We start from the raw sequence: 18,290 nt of genomic DNA, 5'->3' as shown, positions 1-18,290 counted from the left end.
TTTGAGCTTTTCGGTTGCGATTAGTGCGTTAGTCGCAGTCTAGCAGCGATCGGGAGCGCTCACTCGTTGTGGGTTTTGGTTTGTGTGTGCGTTTGTGTGTGTGTGCATCTGGTGTGTAGAGCTGGTGCGGGGTGAAAGCAAGTAAGTGATGCCCGTTTGATGATGCATTTTTTGCACGTATTGGTTGGTGTGTTGATCGCCCGGAAGAGTGTGCAGAAAGTGGAACAATAGAGTTATGGTGCGATCGTATGGGTGTGTTGTTTTGTTCGGGGTGTTCAGGTGGACAGGTTGGAGCGATTAATTGGCACGTTTATCATTCGCACCCGTGCGTCGGATGCTGTGACGTAGGGATGTTAATTTGTTGTGTCAAGCGTGGTGTTAGTATGTTCAACGAACCTTTCATGTAGCTATGCCCTAGACAAATGTTCATCGTTGACGTGTGCAAAAGTGTTCTGGAGTGCTGGAACAGAATGATATAGAATGAGCCAATAGAAACAACGTGAAATAACATGAAATTGAGTGTATTTTAACATTGAAAGATCGTGCGGCAATGATCAATTTTAAATATCATAACAATCGAAACGGAAAGAGCTTATTTGATCCCTCGTTTCATTGCAAGGTTTTCAGGGGTTCTCATAATTTTGGAACACTTTCTTCGCTCTTTCATACGGGAAGTTTACTTAGTGGGAAGGGAAGTGGACTCTACGGCACCCGTTTTGGACAGGTTGATTTTGAATCCCATGGGAATTTCCTATATAATATCTTAGGGTCCCGTGGTACAGTCGTCAACTCGAACGACTCAATAACATGCCCGTCATGGGTTCAAGCCCAGAATGAGCCATCCCAACGTAGCAAGGATTGACTATCCGGCTGCGTGGTTATGAATTAAGTCTCGAAAGCCTGTATAGGTCGGCATGTCCACGTAGGACGTTACGTCAAATAGAAGATCCACATAAAGTTCACTTTCCGTAAGAACGAGTCAAGAAAGTATCCCAAAATAATGAGAACCTCTGAAAACCCTGTAATACCATCAGTTTTAATAGTTTAAAATTTGATTGTGAATCTAAATCATAAACCATAAATTTAAACATTAAACTTAAATAATCTATGATAAATATTCAACTATATTTTATTTATAAAAAAAAACCATCCAAAAGAATTTTATGACCGTTCCTCCTGAATAAAAAAATAATTTCAAGGAAAACAGCTATTAACACAATATTTTATGTGATATATTTTGTGGTATATTTGTGATATATATACACAGGAAATGTAAGGAAATGTATTTCATCCAGGCTCGGCCAAGCATGGTCAGCGGGCAAAATGTTATGAAATGTGAAAAGAGTGATTTCATTCTACTTAACTTTGGTTGATTTTTTCTTTAATTCTTTGTCGTGGTTTTAACCAAAAAGTTGTGTTACATGGTTTCTCACGATTTATTGGCCAGTTCCCATGATCTTTTGGTGCGTTCCCACGATTTTTTGGTCGTATCCCATACATTTTTGGTTCGTTCCCATAATTTATTGGTATATTCCGATTGGATATCAATACAATTGGACCAAAAATTCTGGGAAACGACCAAAAAATCGTGGGAACGCATCAAAAAAATATGGGAACCCACCAAAAATGTATGGCAACTCCTGTATTTATTCATCTGGTCAACATTATACCATTTTTGGCTGAAACTGAAATGTTGTAGAGAAGGGAAAAATGGCACATTTTTCCAGGGTCTGATCCATCCAGATCCGCACTCGACGGAATCAGCTTCGTACTCGTAGGATTCGCCTTTTTACTCCTCGGACTCATCCAGAATCATCCGAAATTGCGTAGTTGATTTTGGACGTTGATTTAGTTTTTTTCGGATTGGAGTTGTATCCACGACGAGACGACTAGTCGGATTGGATCCACGATTCCACTTCGGATTACCATGTACAGGGGTCGGCAAACTTTGGGACCGAAACAGCAAAAATATATAAAAATGCTCGCAGAGCTCCACCTGAAGAGTCAAATTAGTAAACCAAAGGTAAAAATGCCCAAATGTTCTATGGAATATATTTATGATGGTTAAAGAGCCGTGGTCTAAACAGCAAAGAGGCGGATGCTGCTCGCGAGCCGTACTTTATCAATCGCTGCCTGTGTGCATTACTGGTTTAGCTGGATACCATTAAGGACTGTAAGCGACTACCTCATTCCTAAATGGTACCCCACCTAACAACTATAAAACAGTTTCCAAACGACTGTGACGACGCGTCTAAAGTGCCGTACAATACACTGCGGGGCTCATAAAGTTCATCAATCAGGCCCGTTGCTTGAAAAGTTTGACAATCTCATTATTAAATTATTGTAATCTTTGCAGTGAAAGTTTGAATCAAAAAGTTTTCTGGACATTTCGAATGGACAATCAAACCATAAAGCTTTGCTGGTATGAAATGTACCCATTGTGACAGGCAAAAATCAAGTTTTTACATATATCCGGTTCCATAACTTAGACCGATCGATTAAACGTTACGTTGGTGGTGCTTAGGAATGTTTTCTCTTTTGCGTTGCTAACGCCACTTTAAATCACGTTTTTTTTTGTCGTATCATTACCGTTGGTTGTAAACTTTACGGTAATTTTATCCTGAAGCTTCCAAAAAAGATTCATTTTATTGTGATAGATTTGAAAGGAATGATAAGCGAGGAACCTTAGTTGGCGATGAATGAGCTTTTAAAACCGGATTTCTTAAGTAAGCTCAACACTACAATAACATATTTCAACCTCATTTAAATATATTTCAACTATTCGAATGGCAGTTTACTTGATCTTTCTTTGGTTGCTTGGACCTACACAAATACACAAATGGTTCGAAGAAATTAGATTTAACGTATTCAACGTAAACAAAAAACCCTGTAGGGGAAGGTAGGTAAAGACGGACACTGCGGGTAAGATGGACACTTCTCATAAATGCATGAAAAAGATAGTTTTCGTAAAAATCATCAATGCAGCATCCTAACTTAAAGATAAACTACACATTTGAGAACAGTTTTGGCATAATATATGCAAAATTGGTTAAATCCAGGAACAAAATAAATTTTCAATCGTGTGCCCCTTCGTGGATCTAATTTGACTACTTCAGAAAAGCAGGAAAGACGGACACTTTGTTGTAGGGAAAGATGGACACCGAATTTATTGATTTATTTTAATTATTATATCAATTGGTGATGAATAGATTTCTTCATTACCTTAGATAAAGGATTCCGAAGCTATAAAACAATCAGCAATTAGAGAAAGTATTGAAATAACCGAGAAATGAAACACTGGTCAAAATAGTAGCCATTCGTTATGCTATTACTCGCTCGATGCTGATGAGGCGCTTCACGAAGTCCAATATCTACTCACGACTTGGACAACTTTAAGCAATAAAAAGATTATGCATTGATAAGACATCGTTCAGGAATAGATGAGAAATTCTATGGGATTACAAATTTCAAATGTTCAATTTTGACATGGTGGAAAATGGGTTCAAATATTAACAAGTCCCTCAAAAAATACTGGGGTCGTGGACTTTTCGCAGAGTAATTTCCTAAAAGGAAGTTTTAGACTGTTGTTCTGTAAGCTGGACCAATGTCAGTTGTTAGTGCCCGATGTTACGACAAGCGCCGCTTACAATTTCTAAATTCATGGCTGAATGAACCGTCGTTGCAATTGGCCTATAATTCGTTTATGTACGTACCATGATGTGGAAAGCAATAGGATATGTTAAAATACTAAAAACCTCTTCAATTTCCAACGTTTTTTTAATAGCTGTCCACCTTACCCTTCATGGTGTCCAACTCCATCTTATCTTACCCTTCATGATGTCCATCTTTCCCATATTAGGTGTCCGTCTTACCCGAACATTTCAAAACTGCACGAAAAGAAACATGTTTTTCATTCATGAAAAAACGCAAAAATTGATAGAAACTTAAAAGTTTTAACACATTTTCTGATAAAACAAGAGTGTAAGATAATGTATGAACATTTTCATGATCATAGGACTTATATATCCCTAGATTTTTACCATTTCCCTTAACGTGTCCGTCTTTACCTAACTTCCCCTGAGAATTCTTTATAATTGTATGTGGAACTATGATAATTTAAAAATATAACAGGGAATGAAATTTCATTATTTGCTCTTCATTTTACAGAACCATACTTCAAATTGCTAACAACTCCTTTGCCATCATTCGAAGCAAAATGCATCAGTCCACGTTTGGTGAGTAGTCTGCTTGTCAACTACATCTGCTGACACCACATTGGCTAACTCATCCCCATTCCCCTCCAGCACTCACACTTTGCCTACTCTCCATGACGGTCTTCTCGACCGATGGTTACGCACCCAACTACTACTGCTCCCCGAGCCTCTGTCCGCACGGTGGCCCCAACGTAGGCTGCAACCCACCGCCCCTCTCCGGGGGTCACTTTTGCTACGGCAAGCTGCCGAGCGTGGTGCCGATGACCCCGGCTGTCCAGGCGCACATCCTGCACCTGCACAACTACTACCGGTCGCGGGTAGCATCCGGCTACCAGTTCCCGCTCGGACCGGCCGCCCGCATGTACACGATGGTGTGGGACGACGAGCTGGCCGCACAGGCCGGGAACAATGCACGCTCCTGCGTCTTCGCCCACGATCGGTGTCGCAATACGCCCCAGTTTCTCACCTCTGGCCAGAACATCGCGCTGCTCAAGTATTACGAGCCGGGAGCGTACACGGTGACCGATCTGATAACGCGTTTCATCGGCGGCTGGTGGAAGGAGAACAAGAAGGTGAAGCCTGCCTACATTCAGGCGTTTCCACGATCACAAGTGTAAGTTCAGTCTGTCAGGGTTAGCAATTCGACTACTTACGACCGCTTTTTTGGTTATTTTTTTCAGTAAAAACATTGGCCACTTTACGATGCTGGTGAACGATCGCACGTGGAAGGTGGGATGTGCGATGCAAAACTGGAGCGAGGGACCCGCCACGAAGGTTTACTTTGTGTGCAACTACTCGTACAACAACATCGTCACGCAGGAGGTGTACACGGTGGGTCGGGCGGGTTCACAATGTCAGGCGGGCCTGAATCCAATCTATCCCGGTCTGTGCAGGACGTGAGATGATGGTTTGCGTTCGTTTGTTCGATCGTGTTGTGTATGGGAAGATTTTCTGTGAAAATCAATAAATTATAAAAGGATACAGCTAAAACTGTGAAGAAGGATGTGGTGTGATGACAGAAGGGTTCAAAAGTTACAAATTTATTTCAATTGATTTGTTCTAAATTACTAGTACAACGATTAAGCATTATGGTAAGTAAACAATTATTTCAAGGACCTTAAATGTTATTTAATTTTTCATATAATAATTTGACTAGTACAACATATTTTATTTTAAATGCAGCTATTATATTTGCTATTATATTTATTATTTAGTTTTTATTTTCTTTTTTGTTTATTTATTAGTTCGTTAGTAAGGAATAATCAATCTGCAATATTTGAAGTCTGGTGTCGCTTCAGTCGATGCAACATTGTTGTTGTGTTGTGATTTTTTAAACAGAAACGGGTGTTTTCGGGTTGCATTGTCAATAATTCTGAAATAATAACATTATTGCCAATAGACTGTTAGATATATGAAGAGTAAAGAACAACTGATGCATAAGCACTAACCAATAAGCAGTTGTAAAGACACTTGGAATGGGAAATGGGAAGTTCTACTCCACTCTCTGTATAGTGTAGACACTGCTTCTTCGAAATACCTTCTGTTCTGGACATTGAAACGTAGCATGTCTACTATTACTTACTTACTTATCCGGCGCTACAACCGCTTTGCGGTCTTGGCCTGCCTCAGGAGTGTCCGAAACCGCTCACGGTCTCGCGCCTTCGTCTGCCAGTCCGTTATCCCGGCCTTAATGGCGGACGCCTCCACGCCATCTTGCCACCTCAATTTGGGCCTACCACGCCTCCTCTGTCCTTGTGGACGGCCTAAAAAGACTTTACGGGCTGGGTCGTCCGTTTCCAGCATGTCTACTATACAACATTTTATAAACAGAGAACCATTATCACATACTATCACATTTCTTCAATCAAATAGTTCAAACTTTGGCGCACCAGGCTAACACAGATATAAAAACCCATTTAGACACATACGAGATAAATGCAGCACATGCAAAGATAAAACCACACTGTAACATATCACATGGGAATGGACAAAAATTGTCGAATTTTTCATGAGTTTATCTTCAACTAGTGGTGTTAAAAACGGGTATTTTTGAAGATCAGCTCAGTTCCGGTTCATTCATGATTCTGGAGATGAATGATGATACGAGCATGAATGATGAAAGATGATTCTGGATGGTTCACTTGATCAGATCAATCATTCAATTGTTCGTTCTCTGCTAAACCAGTCAGTTAATGCCAAATCTGCAGTCAAAGAGAAATGATAACATCTCAGGACTCTACCAAGGTTTATTGGTTATTTCCCAAAAATTTTTGGATGGTTCCCATAGACTATTAGCTCGTTCTCACGATTTATTGAACGCTACCCATTTTTTAAGTTGGATTGTATGGATGTCCAATAGGACGATACCAAAATTATGAGGAAACTATACAGCAATACATGGGAAAAATATATGGTGAATAAATCGTGAGAGGGACTCAACACATTACAGAAATCACAAGGTGAAGAGATGCAGTACATGTTAGCGAACGAGATAGTCAGTTATATTTTCATCGTCATTGTCGAGTGGACAATACGCTAAACATATCGCTAAAGCTGCATCTATTCAAAAGAGTGAAGGTGTCAAATTTTATATGGAATTGACACCTCAGACGCAGATTTCTCCATACGATTGCACATTGTGAAGAAATATGCTATAGGCTTATAGCTAATAGCTAATAGGCTTCCTCGTTTTGGTATAAAGAATCATATGCGTGTTAGACATGTCTGATCTGCTATCTGAAGAGAGAAGAATGGTGATCCGAAAATGATACTGGCTCACTTGCTCTCGCTGGCGCATTCAAGCAATCGCCTTTGTTTTTCTCAGGGAAGCGATGATTCGGATCTTTAAAAAACTGATGCATGTTTCACTCGCTCAATTTACTGATCCGGATCATTTGAACGAATCTTACATCACTATCTTCAGCCGCACTAGCAAAACGTTCATTGAACTTTCAATAATAGTGTCTTATGAATCAGCAGTCAAAATTTGACACCCCTGTCAATCGAACTCTAACAGTGATGGCCAAAAAAGGAACTTTGTTTAGAAGCGTGTATGTTTGTGGTCATCGGAGAAGTCCGTTCCGGCATTTACATCATTTGGGCACTATTAGGCAACAATCAGAGCATCGAAAGAACGCCCGGGTTTGAATGGCGCGGTTTGGAATGGAAACCCAGAGCGACTTGGGGTTTTAAAGGAATCTGAAAATCGATGTTTTATTTTTATGAGATTTTAAAACATGTCACGGCAAAAATTCCTAATAACTGGCGAAAGGGAGCTCGCAAGGTCGTAGATTTATTTTTCAAGTAAACTTAAATAAATACCCTTCAAAAGGTTATGTTATTTTTTTCTACAGCCAGCCGAAAAAAGTCCCTTTTTTATACAAACGTTATTACAGGAGCATAGGTTCAGACTGGATAGGTTCAGGCTTGTTCAATCATGATGGAATGGAAACATTGACCGATGCACGAATAGCTGCCAAATAAGCAAGATTTTTAAAAGAAAAAGAAATATACATATCAGAGATAAAAAAAAGGAATGGAAAACAATGGAAAATATTTTAAACCATTATTTAATTACCTATGCTTGTATGAGAATTGTTTCATAATTTGATTTTAAATTCTATGAACTTATATGTAATCCTATTAGGATATACAATTAGTACAAAACTTACAAATTAAATTCCTTTTCAATTCTTACGAATTGATTTGCCATATTCTTGAATATTTGAATAATTCGTAAAAAATAAAAATAAGCCTGAAAACAGAGAGTGAAGATTACTAATGTACTAAAATGTAAATAAGTACTAACAGTATAGCAGCATATGGCGCAATTATCTGTTATACACAGTTTTACGAACTGAAATCTTACAAATCAAATCTCTTTCATTGATTCAATATAGACCCTTTCATTCTCGTTACAATGTATGTTTTAAAATTTATATTTTACCCATAAAATGCATAAAATGAATAAATTAAGATTACTATTAGTTTTAGTACATGTCTTTCCAAAGGCTTCTGTCGCACCCTGTCCTACCCTACTAAGCACACGCCTTCGCCTGCTGCTTTGCAAAGTTGACCAACCTAACATAACAATCTGATGCAACTTTCTTCGCCACAATTTAGCCTACGATCGCTTAATTCCTGTACGTGCAACGATCCCCCATTACACAGAAGCTGCACAATCTTGTGTTTACTTTCCCCCAGCGTAGTCGATTTAGGGGCAGCATTAGCAGCAGGTAGGCCTTTCCGCTTGTGCGCCGTTTGATACTTTCCCCCAACGAACCACGCCGCCACGATGCTGGGAGCTGATAAGAGCTGTACCGTGTGCCTACGGATGCTACGAGGATGATTTAATAATTCACCGCAATTACATGCCGATTACATGGGTTTCAGCTAATTGTCGGGCTACGTAGGGAGAGTACGTCCCGGTCGGACCAGGCCGCTACCGTTCCCGGGTGCGCTCGTAACGATGACGCTGCGATAGGTAAACAAACAGCGCGATGCACTGACCCGACGGTGTGCGGGGTGAAAAGGAGAAATCAAAAAGGCTTGACGTTTACAAACACTCGACCCGTTGCCTTTGGGCCCATCCTGCTAAGCTATCCCTCATCTCAGCTGCTCTTATCACTGCAGTCCGATCGCTCGCAGCATGTTGCGGCCAAAAGGCACGCAGCGCAGCCTTTGTGAAGCGGCACTTGCGATTGGCTGGGAGGTAAATTCGAAATCATATTAATCGTTTTGTTACTTTTTTTTGCACTCATCTCATCATCCGAACGTTCATTATCACCCATTCACTGGGCATAGTTTATATGGGCAAAAAAGGGCAAGCAAGCGCAATGGGAAGCAAGCGCAACTGTGCACGCACCGCGAACGCTCGTAGGAGGGCTGCGCATGTGATCCACGCGAGGACTCGCACTGGCGCCTCCGAGCGGCCGATTGGCAGGCGTATCGCACGAACTTTAGCCCCCACCCGATGCGCGGATGGCACGTCGATGCGGCTGATACGTGAAGTACGCGACTGATACACGCGCCGCGTCATCGTAGCGGCCCTTTTTTGTTGCTGCTGGTCGTTGTGAGTCGGTGTGGAAGTGGTCGCTTTAAATGCGTTTTAATTTATTTTGCTGGTTTGCGAAGTGCTAATACAATGGAAAATGGTCGCTGGAGAACGTAAGGAAAACATAAGGATATGGGAAATGGAGGCGCATGGTAGTTTGTACGTAATTGTATAATTATTTCAATTATTTTTCGTTTTAAAATATGCATTTTTAGGATAACAAAAAAAAGGCTGTTGAAGTAATAAAATACATATTTCATTAACATTTTTTACATCAAAAACTGTCGTAAACCGTATTATGGAATTAAAATGACTTTTAAACCAATTTTATTCCACAATTAAATTTAATAAACAGATACACCGTTCGTCAGCTTCATGTGCTTACTTTATCAGTGCAGCAGAAATCGACATATCTCCACCGACCAGCTAAGCAGCACCACCACACCGAAGACGAACAGGTAGATCACAACCATACACACGTTCACCACACCGTGCACGAAATCACACACACTTCGAACAATTTGGATCACAAAAGCTTCCGCCACATTGCAGATCACGAGAAAGCAGATTAACTGAGAAAAGGGTAGTGAGGTATTTAGGTGGAAAATTATTGCGCTCTATATTTACTTACAATTCGTTGCAGGGTTTCACGTAAATTTAAAACCATCGCTTTTGACGGGAGCGACAAAATGCCCCATTGCTGTGATGTGTCAAATCGAGCTTCAAGGTAAACTTCATCGCTAACTGTGATGAGCTGTTGCATGGAGAAGCAGCAGCACTTTCTTTCTATTCAAAATGGCAGGTGGTGGTTGGTATAACAGCAAAACAACACTCTCCAATTTCACGTTTGCAACCTTGGTTTTTCTTTATTGTTCAATTAAACGCTAGTACAATACACTACGAATGGCAGCGCGGTGTCAGACAGGGGTGCTCGCCTGGGCATCACGACGAACACGGTTACACGATAGAGGGATAGGGGTGTCGAGTGTTTTGTGTGCGATTTTACATTTCTTTGTAATCTTATGAAGCAATACAGCACAATTCTTGCACTTATTTCGAGCCATCACTTGATTCTTTACGTGTGTGAAGGAATTCGAGAGTAAGTTCCAGCTGTCGACTGGGTTTTATGGCTTGCGCTCGCGTTTAATAAATATTAAGTGAGAAATATCCTAAACATTCTAACAGAAAGGGCCACCCTAAGGTTCCAGTTCAATGTTGTGATGAGGGAAACATGATTTGAGGACAATTATTACAAATATAAACGTAATGTATGATCATCACTAACTATCATTCCTAGAAGCAGTAACTAATCGTTGCCTAAAAGTGTCATAAATTAATCTTTCTAAAAGCTACATCGACCTGTCGATGTGTGAAAGAAGCGTGTAGAACAGTTTGCGCTCTCCGCAAATGAGGAAATGAGGAAGAACGTTTAGGTTCTTGTTTGGACAGCAGCAACTCAATTTCCTCCTTAGTCCGGTGTGGGTCATACCGCAATCACGTGCCGACGGACGCTGGGCCGCCCAACAGACCGCAAGTGACGCAACGGTTGATGACGTTTAGCGGCGGCTCTAGCTAGCTAAGTGCAGTGTAATTGTTTGCTTGTTTAGTGACACGCGTCGGAACGTACGCTGGCGGAACAAAACAAAACAAATGCCCAGTGTAATCTGAACTGGGGTTTGGGGCAGATGAGCTTTTCCGTTACCACGTACGATTCCGCTTGAAGGTAGCCGCTACACACATACAGACACTAACTGTTAGGACTAACAGACAGATTTTACGGTAGGACAATTTCACAGGTAAGTATAACGTTCGTATAAGACTTTCGAATATAATATACTTTCTTTGCTCTGTCTTCTTTTTGTTTTGATTTTCTAGTCGCTGCTGCTGCTGCTACGGTTTGCCATTGAAAGCATGAAGATCGTTTCGCTAGTTGCTATACTAAAGCTAGTTAGTTTAGTGCTCTTTGGTACGATTCGGAAAGGCGTCTACGCCCATCCTACGGTTAGTGTAAGTAGTGTAGTACAGTTATACATAGTACAGCCCGAGACGAGTGACTACAGTTCTACCGGTCACAGCTGTCACGGATTGCTACGATTTCGATTCAAACACCTGCGGCACACGTCTCTAGCCACATTGCTTTCGCTTCCAGCCTTGAGAAAGACAGTGTGAGACACCTGCCGGTGTGCCAGAGACGGCGAACCGCACTCTAAGTGCGCTAAGTAGAGAGAGAGATAATAACGTGAGAGATAAACGGCGCACGCATCAAGCGTACGCTCAGATCAGATTCAACCCAACCGGAACAAAAACATCATTCCCGCGGACTATCAGACGGCCGTTCCACGGCTAAACAGCTGCTGCAGTTTCTGCTCGAGCTGGTTCAGATCCTGCCGGAGCAGTGCGTTCTCTTCCTTCATTAGCTGAAAGGCGAGCTTCGTCTCGTTCGTGTCGGTGCGCAGCGCTTCCAGCTCCTGCCGTAGTTTCTCGTACTGGCGCACCTGCTGGCGGAGCGTTTGGTTTTCGCCGGTCATCTTCTGGAAGTCGCGCCTTAGTTTGGCCACCTCCGCCACCAGCCGCTCGGGATTGATTGAGCCGCCGGGGGCGGTTCGACTGCCGGCTGCTGCGCTTGGTGGTTTTACCGGACGGCCCGTGACGGGATCGGGTGAGGACAGTGCATCCGTTAGCTGGTTGCGAAGTTCCTCCACCTCGTCGCCAATGTTTTGCAGCGACACCTGAGTGTAGTTGTCGTTCGCAATTAACCGTGCGACCTCATGCCGGGTATGCTGCAGCTCCCGCATCAGGTGGCGCGTGTGTCCGTTCAGCTCGGAGGTGTAGCTGGCGAGGTATTGGTTCGATTTGCGTACCAGGGCGAATGGTTTGTTCTCGGTGCAGCAGATACCTTCCACCATGCGCTCCTTGCAGCTGAACGCACTGAACGTTTTGAAGTCTTGGACGCCCGTCTTGCGCAGCTGTCCGATCAGCTCGGCCAGCCCTTCGCAGTGCCAATCGTTCGTTTGCAGATGGAACACACGCAACCGGGGCAGCATGGTGGGCAGCGAGTCGTGATCGACGTACACGAGCGCGTTGTTGGCGAGATGTACCTTCTCGAGGGCCGGGAACGATCGTAGAATGCTTAGGTCCAGGTAGGTCAGCCGGTTATCGTTCAGATATAATACTGTCAGTGAGGCAAGCTTCTCGGCACCGATCGAGCTGCGCACCAGCGCCAGATTGTTGCTGGAAAGATCGAGCAGCCGCAGCTTGGGCATGCGCTGGAACACACAAAGATCGAGCGTGCGGAGATCGTTGTGCGCTAGCTCGAGCACCTCCAGGTTCTCAAACACCGAGATGTTGTCGATGTTGCGCAGCCGGTTCTGGTTGAGCTCGAGCTTGCGGAGCAGCGGCACCGTGCCGGGCTCGGTCGTGATGCTGCTGATGCGATTCTTCTCCGCATCGAGCGACAGCAGGCGCGGATCGATGTGAATACTGTGCAGATGCATCCACCAGACGCGCAGCTCCTGCAGCTGGCGAAAGGCCCCGTACAGGCTGGACGGTAGCGCGACCATGCTGGAGTCGCGGAACTTGACCCGCGTCACATCGGCGGCGGCGCCGGCCGGTGGTTCGAGCTGCACGTTTGCCGCCTGCTCCGAGCTTTCGATGTGTACGCCCTGGAAGATGCAGAACCCGTCCGAACCGATCGCACAGGTGTACTTGGAGCAGGTGCAGAGCTGTAGTCGCACCGCGATCAACACTAGCCACACACTGTGAACGAAAAGAGGCCACGAGCGCACTTAGTAAGGGAAATGGAGACTCACAAAATAAGAACACACAACACACACACATCATGTAACACTTACGATGCATCCGCTATTCCGAAGTGCATTTTTGTGAACTAACTCGGCGGCCGACGGATACTGATCTTGAGGGGGCAAGATCAGATGTGCAGCAGGATGGTTGCTTCTTACACTCGTATCACTATTGCACAAGGTTTTGTATAATACACCTTTTCTTTAATTATTTTCAGTACACTAAGATGTAGCACAGTTTTATAGCACACTTTTTAGAACACTTTTTATAGCAAATCACCTTTACGCACGGTAAAGTATGAAATTTATGCTCTGCTTTAACAATTCATTCTCGACATCACACTCCAGCCCATTTCGTATCACCAATTCGAACTGTGCAGTAAAATTATTCACCACTAAAAGCTGCTCCTGCGCTGATTAAACACATTTGCACAGACACACACACTGCTTCGCACACGCAGCTCCATTAATCTGTCAGACCAGCTGAAGATTCGCACAGCGACTGAGTTGATAGTGTCGCGCGGGAACGCTTTTATAAACCGGCCGCAGCTCCAACCGGGGATTCTCGTCCACATCTCACCGGTCGGGCGTGAGTCGTTGCCACTCACCTTACTGCCATCACCACCACCACCGTGAAGTCACTTTGTGCTGCGCTTGTGGTGTGATTTGCGTTTGGGTGGGCTGTGGGTGGCCACAGTTTGCGATTTGCTGGTGGTGCGAAAACCCCTTTTCGCCGTCGCACACGACTCGTCGCGATAAGGAAGGCGCTCGTGTGGGCCCGAAAGCAGTCCGTCTTCGAGGTGGCCGAAGTGGCGTGTGAATCGCGATGTGTACGTGTTTGGCTGTGCGTGCACTGGCCAATAGGAAAGCTGGAAAGCAGGATGTTTTTTCGGGGTGGCTCCATCGATTGAGCGCGCTTAGACGGCTGTGTGTACACGGCGTGTGGCCGATGAGTAACGCTTGTCTGAATCTGAATCTGGTGTGGGAGCATTACAGCGCCCCGCCTCCTAGAGAATTCTAGGAACTGTACTATGAATGTTATAGTAAGTCGTATCGTTTAGGTTTATAGATACAATTTACATGAGAGTCGATTCGATATTTCGAAGGAGACATTTTTGAGTATTTCTAAAAAATAGAAAAATAATCAGACTCGTTTGACTTATTTTATGGTGTAAATTATAATGTTTTAATGTTAATTATAATGTTAATGTTTTAAAATTATAGGACATTTTTAGTACATTTGTGCTCATAGAAATGATGAGCATAAGATTTATATTGATTAAGTTTCAACGACTGAAATTATGACTATAACAAAATGTGGTATATTTTAGATTGTTGGACATGGGATTAACTACTATTTCACTCGTCAGGCTGTCAGGCGTGTGTGCTGTCTTACAGGGTTTCCCAAGATTTATTGGTTAGTTCCCATCAATTTTTGGTGGGTTCCCATATTTTTTGGTGCGTTCCAACGATTTTTTGGCCGTTTCCCAGAATTTTGTGGTTTATTTGTATTGATATCCAATTGGACGATACCAATAAATTATGGAAACGAACCAAAAATCTATGGGATACGATAAAAAAATCGTGGGAATTAACCAATAAATCTTGGAAAACCCTGTATTCCTTCGCTTATATATGCTTGATTGTATTTTTATTGCATTTTGCTTATGAATTTATTTAGTACTGTTCTAATAATATTTCAGCATTATAAATTACATTTTATTGCATGAGTTTGTGTTTTCATATCTTTGTTTTTATAAGATTCATAGTCCTCGAAAAGGGTGATTTTTGTTGGACAATTTATATTTCTATGTCAGAATATAGTTAAATTTACCAACAAAATTCAGTATCTATATTTTTACCACTTTTCACAATGATAAGTTGGATTCATTGATGGTTTCAATGATGTAGGTATATTTCACTGAATTTTAGGAACATGTATTCATTCTTCTTTGAAAAAAAGAAAGAAAACAATCTTCTGTCTGGCATAGACGACTATCACTCACTCAAATTCCTGCGCTCACCTACAATGATGTCTGTTAATTGGAACCACAGTCCAATCCGGTTGGGAACGAATTGCGTTGACCGCCTGTTTTGCCAGCCACCAATAATGAACTGTGTTTGTGGAAGGTAATTTTCGCACCACGCACCTACCGATTACATCCAAGCCGCAAGGCGAGACAATTTGCATCGGTCCAGTCAAAAGGATCAATGAACGGTTCGGCCACTTGTCGCCACCCTGTTCCACGTGTCGCCGATTTGCGGTGGAATATTTTCGGTGTCGTCTATCGCTCAGATAGCAGAAGACACGCGTGGCAAGGGTAATCGCAATAAGTCGAGCAAAGAGAGATCAAATTAGACAATTGACGCCCGTTCGTCAATGAAGCACTATTGAACGAACCAGAATGTACGATAAGAACTATGGACGTCACGGGACGCCCATCCCAGCAAGACACCACGGCCGACGGTCGAATCGTTACACGCGTGTTGATCTGGTACGGAGTTGATTATTAATGAAGGCACACACACACGACGCACACGACACAAGGACGCCCATGTTATGCGAAAGGACCACCACGAAGAACAGTCTCGAACAGCCGATCCACCGCTTGCCACTAATTGAGCTCTGGAGCTCCAAAATTAAGCATTAACCGACAACGTTCAAGGTAGAAGGTGAACAAACAGTGCAGCACAACCATCTCGAGCACGCATTCGAACCGCGCTCGGCGGATGGCCAAGAGAGCAAAGGTTTCCCGGACTTTTTTGGGCTGTTCTTCATACAAACACACCTGTCACAGTGACATAAGCGATCGCAAATGACTTTGATCAATGTTATCGCGAGCATTCGGTGTCATTTACCAGCGTAAGTGTAAGCATTACATCTCGATTTCTTATCGGTCGGATGGTTGCGATGGTTTTGCGAGGTAATGTAGTGACGGAAGATTCCTCTTATGCTTGTGTGCGCTTTATCGGAGGTTGCATTCCTCGCAATAGACGTATTTAACGTTTGCATATTTTGAGGCAAGCTCTGAGTTGACAGTTTAAAATGTAAGATGATAGACAGTGGAGAAGTGATAGGACAGGTGGATTGTTTCCGCTATCGAACCGGGTAGATCTGTGAAATGAAAGATCGCACTGGTTATGTGAGGCGAATGTAGGTTAGATAGAGGGTATAGGATGTTTTAAAGAGTTTTTATGCACATCGTTTACTGTTATCTGCATTCAATTTCACTGGTTCAAGCTACAATATCTAAACATTTTCAAAAATCCATAGTCAATACAAAAACATTATATAAAGATTTTTGACAAAATAATATAAAAAATAAACATGATTTTTTTTTCATAAAAAAGTAATATAAATAATCCAATAGCAAATAAAAAAAGTAAAATAACAAATACAAACAAATAAGACAGTAAGAAAATATATAAAACAACAAAACAAAAAAACGACACAACAGAAACATTAAAACACAGTAGTTAAAAGTCAATCACAATAAACACCAATCAACAAAACAGTAAAACAACTAAAAAACAACTAAAAAACAACAACAACAACAATAAGTACAAAAAATATTATTCAATGCAATACAATAGCCAAGAAAAAGAGTAAAATAACAAATACAAACAAATAAGACAATATGAAAATCTATAAAACAATAAAACAAAAAACGATACAACAAAAAGAATAAAACAAAATAGTTAAAAATCAATCACAATGACAATCAATCAACAAAACAGTAAAACAACTAAAAAACAACTAAGAACAACAATAAAAAAATCGAAAAAAGGACACAACATATTATTCAATGCTAAGTTTTGCTTTCCGTATAAACACATTTGAAAATAAACTCATTTTCACGTACAATTATGAATTTAAAACAGCTAATTACTAAAATTTCAAAACAACTAACAAAAAACTTATGTTTGATTATCTGGCCAAAAACCAAACAACTTGCACAATTGTAGATGCAAATAAAATGCATCTCTTACTGGTATTGTGCAATCTGTAATAGTGTTACGTTTGCCACACTTCTGCTTCTCCTTAACGACTTTGCAATCATCGAATGAGATTGATTGCTGCTAATTGAGTCCGCAACGAGGGAAGCACACCAGGTGTGAAAGTAACACCCGGTGCCCCATTCAAATCACTGGTAAAGTGTAAATAAATGACACCGACACCGATCAAATCCCTTGCACCCATGGGTGGGAAAAGCCAATGATTCTCCTGCGATGAGTAACTATTCTCCGGTGCGGAAATTAAGTTCGTTTCTAACTGTTTCCAGTGGTAATAAAATAATCCACCCATCCTCCCGCCGGAACTGATGATGCATCGTACATTGTTGTGAAGGAAGTGTGCCCGCTCGCTCGCAAACCTTACTCACCCTTTAACCCTCCCGGTGCTGTCGCTGTGTGTGATGGATTGACGCAAAACGGAGTGTGTACGATCATCGGATATTTTTAATTTGGTTCAAGTGCCACGCGCCTTGCCTGCGGGTGTCTCTTTCAACCAATTGCCCTCGCCCGGGGAGACGTCATCGAAACGTTCGACCTTCGGTTTGGTAAGGTAAAATCACGAACCATGAATTTTCCACCCAAAAACCATCCGCCCAGGTGGGCACACACCACTCGGGCAGGCTTCGATGCATCTTGTTGACAATATACACCTGTTGAGGGGAGGGGGGAAGGCTGTAGCGCTGGCTGGTTGGTGAGGGAGGCCCCAGTGCTTAACCGGAACTGCTACGTTTGTGAATGAACTAGTAGTGCAAATGTTTGCTCCGGTGGTGATTGTGCGTGTCCGGTGTGTTTGATGCTGATTGATGCGAGAAGGTGAGGAGTCGTTGGTCGTTTAGCTGCAAACGGGGTGGTTGCTGTATTATTGCATTGGCTAGGGTAAGACGTCAAAGCCGGTTTGTTAGCTTAAGAGACGAGATCATGGAAATATTTAGGGTATGATAGAGTGCGGAATCGACAGCCTTTGGAAGAGTGAATCATTCACGATGACACCACCACACAAAGAAGGGTAAAACAATTTAGTAAAAAAGCTCAAAAATAGCAAATGACCAAAAATAGAACATTGAGAAGGATGTTCCTTCTTAATTGGGGCAGCTATTTGACAGCGAAAGGTGTCACAATTCACACGAATCGCCATTGAATCTTACCAAGTTTGAAGTGTACCGGCAATGAGCAGGTAATGAAGTATTAACGGCCTAAGTAGTGTCCTCA

General features: G+C 42.4%; 3 protein-coding genes across 3 annotated transcripts; 1 reads left to right on the top strand and 2 right to left on the bottom strand.

The window, feature by feature from the left end:
- LOC120952992 (scoloptoxin SSD976-like) lies at nucleotides 1–5,217 on the top strand. The gene is made up of 4 exons (XM_040372617.2): nucleotides 1–141; nucleotides 4,168–4,235; nucleotides 4,305–4,827; nucleotides 4,895–5,217. Exons 2-4 carry the CDS (start codon nucleotides 4,217–4,219, stop codon nucleotides 5,112–5,114), a joined length of 762 nt encoding a protein of 253 aa, XP_040228551.2. The 5' UTR covers nucleotides 1–141; nucleotides 4,168–4,216; the 3' UTR covers nucleotides 5,115–5,217.
- Nucleotides 5,218–9,559: 4,342 nt separating this feature from the next.
- Nucleotides 9,560–10,030, bottom strand: LOC125906662 (uncharacterized). Its single transcript, XM_049606466.1, has 2 exons — nucleotides 9,899–10,030; nucleotides 9,560–9,839 (listed from the first exon to the last, which is right to left on the bottom strand). Exons 1-2 carry the CDS (start codon nucleotides 10,028–10,030, stop codon nucleotides 9,657–9,659), a joined length of 315 nt encoding a protein of 104 aa, XP_049462423.1. The 3' UTR covers nucleotides 9,560–9,656.
- A 76-nt stretch (nucleotides 10,031–10,106) lies between these two features.
- Nucleotides 10,107–14,000, bottom strand: LOC120951784 (uncharacterized). Its single transcript, XM_040370706.2, has 2 exons — nucleotides 13,119–14,000; nucleotides 10,107–13,023 (listed from the first exon to the last, which is right to left on the bottom strand). Exons 1-2 carry the CDS (start codon nucleotides 13,142–13,144, stop codon nucleotides 11,592–11,594), a joined length of 1,458 nt encoding a protein of 485 aa, XP_040226640.2. The 5' UTR covers nucleotides 13,145–14,000; the 3' UTR covers nucleotides 10,107–11,591.
- Between the last annotated feature and the right edge of the window lie 4,290 nt (nucleotides 14,001–18,290).

This window comes from Anopheles coluzzii, chromosome 2 (assembly GCF_943734685.1).
Source record: "Anopheles coluzzii chromosome 2, AcolN3, whole genome shotgun sequence".
Lineage (NCBI taxonomy): Eukaryota > Metazoa > Arthropoda > Insecta > Diptera > Culicidae > Anopheles > Anopheles coluzzii.
The sequence above is the reverse complement of the archived record's forward strand: the minus strand, read 5'-3'. Positions and strand labels throughout refer to the sequence as shown.